The sequence below is a fragment of the Parasteatoda tepidariorum genome, chromosome 10, assembly GCF_043381705.1.
Source record: "Parasteatoda tepidariorum isolate YZ-2023 chromosome 10, CAS_Ptep_4.0, whole genome shotgun sequence".
Taxonomy (NCBI): domain Eukaryota; kingdom Metazoa; phylum Arthropoda; class Arachnida; order Araneae; family Theridiidae; genus Parasteatoda; species Parasteatoda tepidariorum.
The window spans coordinates 62,790,773-62,799,781 of NC_092213.1; the positions used below are offsets into that span (position 1 = coordinate 62,790,773).

Consider the following 9,009-nt stretch of genomic DNA (forward strand, 5'->3'; position numbering starts at 1 on the left):
GCCTGCTGGATCCCCAAATTTGACACCGAGCGTGCACATCTGGGACCACTTGGGGCGGTACGTTAGACATTCTACGAGTTCAGTCGATTCGGAGATATTCATAAAACAACTATGCGTCACAGCAACTGTGCATATCGTATCTTGCATTCAGAGGTGGTTTCAGAGGGTTCTAAAACCTCCATTCTTTTTTTTTTCTTGCAATAAATGATCGTTTTACTTTGATTTTTTAATCACTTTTCGTTATATCCTGACAACGCTTTCTAATTGCGCTAATTTTTATGGCAAACGTGTGTGATTCTGAAATTTAAAATAATTGTCCTTTTATCCTTTTTAAAAATAGTCAGCTCAGGCAAATGTGTGTTGTTCTAAGAAAAGGTTCTTAGAAGAGATTCTTATTTTTTTCTTTGTCCCATCACAAAGCTATGTACTCATAACATGTTATGGCTTTGACAAGTTTAAAAAAATAGGTTTGAGAAGAACATCACAAACCTACATTCAGAGTTATGGTGGGATACGAATCCGCTACCTCCAATCTACACAGCGTTTGACGGAATGGCGAGACCTCTCAGGCAAGGGAGGCCCCAATCGTGGATTCTTTAATTTAATCAGTGATAGAATATATTAATAGAATATATTAAAATAGAATATAGTAGTAAAGGATAGAATATATTAATAGAATAATTAATAGAATATAGTAATAGAATATATTAAAATTTTTCTAATTCTTTTTTTTATACGTAGGATAGTATTTTAAATAGCATCTGCTTGGTAGTATGAATAAGGAAAATGCTTACGAAATTCAATTTTATTAAAAATTTGACGTCGTATTCACATACTTAACAAAAAAGTGTCTAAACTAACTGAAAATTATCTACTTCTTTCAGACTGAGCGTAAATTTAAATTTTTTGGGTTGAAAGCGTAAACTCTATATTTTTTAAAGCATAGGGGAGAGTGGGGTCAATTGTAACAGGGTACGATTGTAACAGAGCAAATATTTCGAGTGTCGAGTTCTAGATTCGGTTCCTACGTGGCGCACAAGGTGTATTTAATAAATCTACATGTACACACCTGCTGGCAACCATTTTTATGTACTTTTGAAAGAGTTATACCACAAAAGATATTTTCACGCTACGTAAGTGCTTTTTTTGGTGTTAGAATATTATATTGTAACATAGTAATTTTGTTTAAACAAATAAAAATTATTAACCGAATATGTAAGTGGACACCTTAATTAACATTTTAAGAAAAAAAAGACTAGTTTTGTTAATTAAAAAGCATTGTTTTTAACAAATGAAGCTGAAATGGCGACTTGGGGACGATTGTAACAATAAGTAAAGGGACGACTGTAACATCTGAAAATAAATAATCTTATGTTTACAAACCATTACTTAACTCTTTAAGAACCACCAATAGTTTCCTATATCATTTATATTATGTTGCATGTGCATTATTTTATTTGTCACCTTTCACAGCATAAATTAAAATTTTTAACCCCTTAAAGTTAAAAGTTTAACCCTTTAGGTCTCTGCTCATTATTATTTTTACTCCTAAAATATCACTACTATTTTGATCAATAAAAAAATATATCACAACTATGATAATATGTATAATTAACTATGTTTTAGTTGAATTTATGAACTGTTACAATTGACCCCGTAAGTGGGGACAATTGTAACAAGTGCGCGACTGTCAAAAATTGTTAATCACTAATATAATAACATTTAAAATAAGGTATTTATTTTTTTTTCTAGTAGAGGATAGTCTTCTTTACTCGTCTGTCAATTAATACTAATAATATATTGGATTTTTTGTTAGTTAAAAATAGTTAAGCAAAAAATGTTACAATTGACCCCACTCTCCCCTATATATAATACGAATTTAACTCCCAAATTCAATAATGTAAAGTTCCGAAGTTGAAGAAACAATAGAAAAAATTCTGTTTTAAATGCAATGTAATATTTAGGTAACTTGAAGTATACATTTAAGCTTTTATCTATTCCGGAATCTTCTTAACTTGTTAAGTTAGTTTGACTTGTATACCCGTCATGTAAAACAAAATAGTGAGATTGACTTTTAAAACTTGAAGTTTAAATAAAAAAGAATGACAATATTATTTGGTATACGAGAGTTGATTAACGCAAATAGTTGCGTTGAAATCGCGTACACAATTAGCAAGGACAAATCAGCACGTCCTAGACATTCTTGAATTGAGTACAAAAAATCAAAAGCATTTTATGCAAAATCTCACGCTTTTTAAGCATCCAAAGTAAAACTGAATATCAGGGAAAAGGAGAAAAATTAATAACAAAACCATATCATTAATAACCGGCTTTTGTGAAAAGTCAAAGAAGTTTAATATAATTTAAATTATAAACTACTCTCGTCCCGCAGTGGACTGATCGTTAAGACACGGTTTCCAGCAGATCACCGAAGTCAAGCATCACTAGCTGCGGTCAGTGAGTGGGTGTGTGACCATGTTTTTCAATTTTAATTTATAACCGTCGTTGAACAGCCGACCCAATTTTAGGGTTTATGGTTACTAATGTTCAACTCCGTATCCTTGTAATTTTGAACAAATCCAGAAGACAAGGAAACTCCTGGATCAGTTCCCCCAGAGGCTTTGATTTGTTATGGGAACATGGAGGATTTTGCGACTCGATAGATTTAACGTGCATCAGTCACCATTTACTACACGGGGAGTCTTCGGCCGGCGGGGATCGAACCCACAAACTCTTGGACATGGTTCCAGTGCCCTACCAACCAGCCTATCCCGGCCTGGATGATCATTTGGAGCAGTCTGCGACGTGTCCAAGAGTGTGCGGTATCCGTTATTGGTCCTCTCTAAACTGTTATACCGTAAAGTGCTCGACTTCGCGCGCAGGTCGTCGTGCTACTGAAGCGGTACTGCCATCCCCTCTGCAGAGGATCAAAATTGTGTTGGCAGGTCTATGGATCATCCTCAGGGATGTTTCCCAGATAGTCGCCAATAGCCCATTGTGCAGCTCTAGTGCGACGTAAATGAACTGCAACTATAAACTACTCTCAACTATTTACTTTGCCTTGGGTAAAAAAATAGCCCCATACTTACGTTATAACTGTTAAAATATCTTATTAAGTTTTCGCAAAATTTATAATACGATAGTTTGTGCTGCATTCGACGTGCATACACGCCATAGCTAAATTTTAATTCAGCACCCTGTGGATAGGGCTGAGCGGTATCGTCCGTCAAACGCTGTGTGTAGCATGGACGTAGCGGGTTTGAATCCCGCTGTTACCCTGGGTGTATCTTCGTGCTATCCTTTTCAGTATTAGGCTATCTGTCCTTCTTCATGGCAAAAGTTTATAAGGTTTAATTGAACACACAAGCCTGCAAATGTATGTTGTATAAATAAATAAATAACACCCTGGGAGGATTTCTAAAATTAAATTCCACGCTTAACTGGTTAATAACATAAAGTTTGAGTTGAAAATTTAAAATGTGTGCATTTCATAATGAAATTTGTTAATCAGAGCAGGCGATATTTGAAGTTCTACCAAATCAAACCCAAAGTCGCACTTTTACTAAACATGCACTTTTTTCGATGTATTCGGATTTCATCGGATTCACGATATATGGGTCACCACCATTTTGGAAATATTGCCCCAATAGTTTATACATGGTACATATGTATACCCTCTAACATTTGAGCTCTATGCAAAATATGATAGATTCGAACAAATTCTTAAGGTAGATGATCAATTCACAGAAGATGTTAAAATAACAACTCTAAGGGGGGATAAGCCTAAAGTAAGTGATTTGACCAAATCCCTTAACTGTTTCAGTGAAAAGAAGAAATAATAATATTTAGATAATACGGACAATGTAATTAATCTGTTATTATTAATAATCGAGGTTTTTTTAATAGTAACCAAGTAAGTCTGTGAAAGAGAATAGCACAAGGAACAATTTTCCCTCCCTAAGTATCCCCACTTATCTGGTACGTAGGGAGTGGTGGATAGAAGGTAATAATACAGGTAATAATACATTTTACCGAGATGAAGTAAAATTTCGCCAATTCGGATAATCTCACTTTGAGTAAATTCTTTTCAAATCAATCTAAGAAAGGATAAATAGTGATAAATAGTTTAATTTATTGTAGTAATATTTTATTTTATTATCTATTACCACAATTGAACAGCCGACCCAATTTTTGAGTTTACTACTACTTATGTTCAACTCCATAACCTGGTAATTGTGAACCTAACGCAGAAAACAAGGGAACTCCGTGATCAAGTATTGAGAGAAATTCGGTTTCATGGAGGACTAACCCGCATTTGCGTTAGATGGAGAGGAAAACCATGAAAACCTCCCACAGTTATCCTGACGACAAAGGCCCTCTAACACTTGATCCGTCTATCACCGATGATATTTAACTTCCGCACTGTGGTTGGTGCGAGCCGGGTGCGGAATTCGTATCAACGATCTATCTCTGGGATTTCAACCCGGGCCACGTTACTGGGTATTATAATAATAGCTTTTATTTCTCCTCACTAAAACTAGCTTTAATGAAATGGTTTTAATACCAGTTTTTCCCCCTTTTACGTTTTCAGCCCTTAAATTGGGCGATTTCTTGGATTTATAAATTTAATTTTAAATAATTTGGTCCACCACTACATATTAAAAAGTTCTATATATATATAAATGAATGTATGAGCATCATTGTATGTGTGTTTAAACCTTTCCAAACTAAAGAAATATATTTCTGCATATGACTAATTCAATTTTAATATTACTTCCTCTAGAAAAAATCATTGTCGAAAAGTAAAAGTTGACATGTATTGCATTATGCATTCAGGCTTGAAGCTACATTGTAAGATAATAACCTAGTTCCTCTAACAAGATTCAGACGTGATAGTGTTAGAGAAAGTTTAATCATTTCTGCTCTCTAAAACTTCTTCTGAACTAAAACTTGTTCCTAAACGTACCCAAGGCTTTATTAAGCCAACTGTACCTAAACATACCCAAGGCTTTATTAAGCCAACTGTACCTAAACTTACCCAAATATATTACATTTGTAGTAAAAGTATTCTGCTATTGACGTTTTCCTGAAAGAAAAAAAAAGATTTCGACATCTAACAGAATGAAATTATTTAAATTTGAAAAGAAGATTTTTAGTTTTTATAGACTTAATGTTACTTTTTTAGATTAAATTCAAAAAATAGCCGTCGATCAATAAAATCGTCAAAAATAAAAAAAACACTTTTCAAAAATTAATTACATAAACAGGATGTTTTATTAAAAATTAATTAGATAAGTAGAGGTTAAAGTGTGGAGCAAATTTTCAACCTTATATTTTGTTTGGGAGTCAATTGCTATTATTCATAACAAATGTTGGAATAATATGGGTTGAAAAAAGATTTCGTTGATCTGCATCACTTCGTGACAAATTATTAAAATTTAATAATTTTTAAATAAAATTGATTGAATATTGACGCATATTTGTAAAAAGCAACCATTACCATAAAAATTGTTATTTAAAGCAATTTTTATTGATAGGTTAAAAAAATTAGAAATTACCTTTTTCTGTTTTTCTATACACGATTTCTCCTTATTGTTTCTATAATTCCTTGTATTCGATGTAAATTGCTTAAAACTCTCGGCCATGTTATAAATACTTGTTGTCAAATAGTGCATTTTATTATCTGATTTTATTTTAAATAATTAAAAAAGACTGCTAACAATTCGAATATAAGAAAATCCTAGAGCACAACTCAGTCTGTGTAATCCAAGAGGAGTCTCGCTCACTTATGAGAAGTTTGTTTTTCTGCCGAGCACGTGGTGAGCTTATCAATACAATAGCGAATACTGCGCCATCTAGCCAATCGAAAAGTAAATTTTAATAATTAAATGTAAAAGTCCAACATTTCCTAACTTTAAACATGAATCAAATATTTTTTAATGAAATGAAACGTTCTTAAAAGTAAAAACTACGTTTATTTGCTGTTATTATGAAATTTATACCTGTTAAAGTAATTTTACTTTAATCTGCATTGAATTTGATAGAAAATAATTTTTTCATCCTGTTTCCAAAAGTCAATTTTTTTAATGTTATTAATGATAATATTATTAATGATGTTTTAAATATCAATTTACGATGTTATAAATATTAATATATCTCATTCTAAGAATGCTGAAAGTAAAAAATACCTTTATTAGCTTTATTCTGAAATTAATTAATGTTAACGTAATTATATTAACATTGAATTTGATTGAAAATAATTTCTTCATCCTGTTTCTAAAAGTCACATTTTTTTTATGTTATTATGTACAGTAATGTTAATCGACGTGAAATTAACTCTAAAAATACTAAAAGTAAAAACTATTTTTATTTGCTGTTATTGTGAAATTATTACTGTTTGTGAAATAATTACTTTATGTGAAATTATTACTTTTTGTGAAATTATTACTTGTTACAGCATTTGAAAACTACGGTAAACGTCATCACAATTTGATTCCTCATTCATAAATATTCGATAATTAATTTTGCGGATTTAAAAATTTTCATCTTTTTTTTTCCCTTCTACTAATTTCTTATAACGCATGATAAACGAATATTGATTTTTTTATTTTAGTTTTATGTGCATTGTTAACACGATTTCTTAGTACGTTCTTGAGGAAAAGCTTTTTTCTTATGATTTAAAACTTTATTACGAACTATTTTTTTGCTTATTTCACTATTAGTACTTTCCAAAACTAAAAGCTACTGTCTCATTTTGCTACCTTCTTATTACTTTTATAGTCCATTTGGTTATGATACGGATAGTAATTGTAGTTTAAGTTCTCTGGTAACTGTTGTACACGTATCTGAAAAACCTATAAAAAGTGTAGCTTGTGAGTATTGATTTATATTTGACAATTATTTAGAAAATATGTTATATTTTAATTAAGTACAGTATGACCTCTATTTAACGAAGTCGCTAAATCCCTATAATGAGTTCGTTATATGGAAAATTCGTTAGATAAAAAAATCACCTTATGAAATACTTAAATAACATAAAACAGGTTTTTAAATTCATAGACACTAGACATAAATTAAAATAGCAATTGATACAAATTCGTCTAGTGGACTATCTACTATTTATTAATTAAATCTTAACTATAAAAGAAATCTGCATGGAAAGCAAGAATAGAGCAAAACATTATACAGTGTTACACTATCATGCTACGCATATTTTCAAGCATAAAAAGCTTAATTTATGTATAAAATTATGGCTACATTTATTATAAAAGTAATTTTAAACATACATTACCTCATGCGTTATTAAGTTTAATTGCTACTGATAAAATCCGTTAATTTTGTTTGAGTTTTTCGTTTAAAATGAAAACAAAAAGGGAAAGGATTTTTACTGCCTTCTCTAAATTCGATTTAAGGTCGAAAATCAATTTAAGGTCATTTCTTCCATAAAATGCGTTTACAAACTTGAAATGTTCTGAAATATTTGGGGAAATAAGGAAAGTGGACCTCAAAGGAAAGTTCGTTAAATAGAAAATTCACTTCGCTATTTGGAAGTTATTTTGCGAAGGAATTTCCAAAATGTTCTTGGTTCCTCGAAAAAAATTACAAAATAGAGAAATTCGCAAAATGGAAGTTCGTTAAATAGAAGTTTAACTGTATATTGAACATGAGTTATTTTCAATTTTAAAAAATCGCCAAATTTAATCATAGAAAGAATATGACAAACCTATTAAAACAGTATGTTAACAATCTGTCAAAGTCTGTATAGTCAAATTTATAACAATCATTCCGATTAGTTGACAATAAGCATATAATTAACTTTTTTTAAAATTTTACTACCGTTGATATTGCTATATTTAGTTTTATAGAAACACGGTAAGAATTGACAAAAAAGAGAACTGCTTGGAGAAACGTTCTGGAGATAGCTAAAACAAACTCCGTACTGTTGTACCGATGATAAGGATGATAAGTAGCATTAAAATGAAAAATTGTATTTCATCATGTTTATAACTGACAGACTGATTTTTTTTTATTCCTAATGTTAAAACTAGTACTAAACAATTTTCAATTTTGTTTTTATAAGCTTAAAGCTAGCATATCTACGCTACAGAAACAAGCAGTTTTTTGAGATTCTATGAATCATTTTACTTAATCTAACTCTGTAATAAGTATGATGCCCAATTTCCCATTTACTTTCGTTCATTTTTAAATGCAAAACCATTCTAATTTATTTCTAAGGCACATTTTACGATTCGACAACTTCTTGTGAGACAAAAGTTTTCGAACTATGAAAGAACCACTTAACTAATTTAAAACATTATATTAATTCACAGAGCGATTCAATATCAGTGAGACGAAAATGAGGGACTGTAATGATACACTGGAGGTCTTAGTTCTCTGAATAGAATAAAAAATGTCATATTAAAATATTATCAAATTTTCCATTTAATTTGCCGGAAGGGAAAAAAACGACCAGTTTTTCGAGACTTAAATTTGATATATTTTTATTCAAAATCTGGCGAAAATGTTTTCTTTAAAATAATTACCCTCATTTTTAATGAAAATACAATACCTTACTTAAATTTTAAATGTCGTCACCCGAGCGCATACTTTTCGCCAGAACATATGGGATACAGTCAACTTATACAATATTAGTAATTTTCGCTCGACCAAAAATAAAAGAACATAGTAAAATATCGTTCCATTAAAATAGAAAGCAACCATTACTAATGCATTTATATCAAGAGTCCTATTATCACCCCTTACTTTCGTTCTCTCTAGGGGAACAAGGCACCAATCATTTTACCAGACCAAATTATTAACGAACTGAAATTATTCTCGAATAATATCATTATTCGAACAAAAGAACTATTTTGAAAACTCTTCTCCAACCTCCTGACGATTTACTAGCCAAAGCGGAACAATTTGAAGCTTCCAAAGCAATGGTTTTCCAATTCACCTTAATCATTTGTTGCACGTACATAATTATATCGACGTTTTGACAAACGATAC

General features: G+C 30.9%; 1 protein-coding gene across 1 annotated transcript in view; it reads right to left on the reverse strand.

Annotated features, from left to right (window-relative positions):
• LOC107453034 (protein O-mannosyl-transferase Tmtc3) overlaps nt 1-5,807 on the reverse strand; it is a 105,264-nt gene extending 99,457 nt beyond the window's left edge. The window contains exon 1 of the mRNA XM_016069693.3: nt 5,559-5,807. Coding sequence (XP_015925179.1) covers nt 5,559-5,675 — 117 coding nt within the window. The 5' untranslated portion in view covers nt 5,676-5,807. The remainder of the gene's footprint in view (nt 1-5,558) is intronic.
• Nucleotides 5,808-9,009: the final 3,202 nt, after the last annotated feature.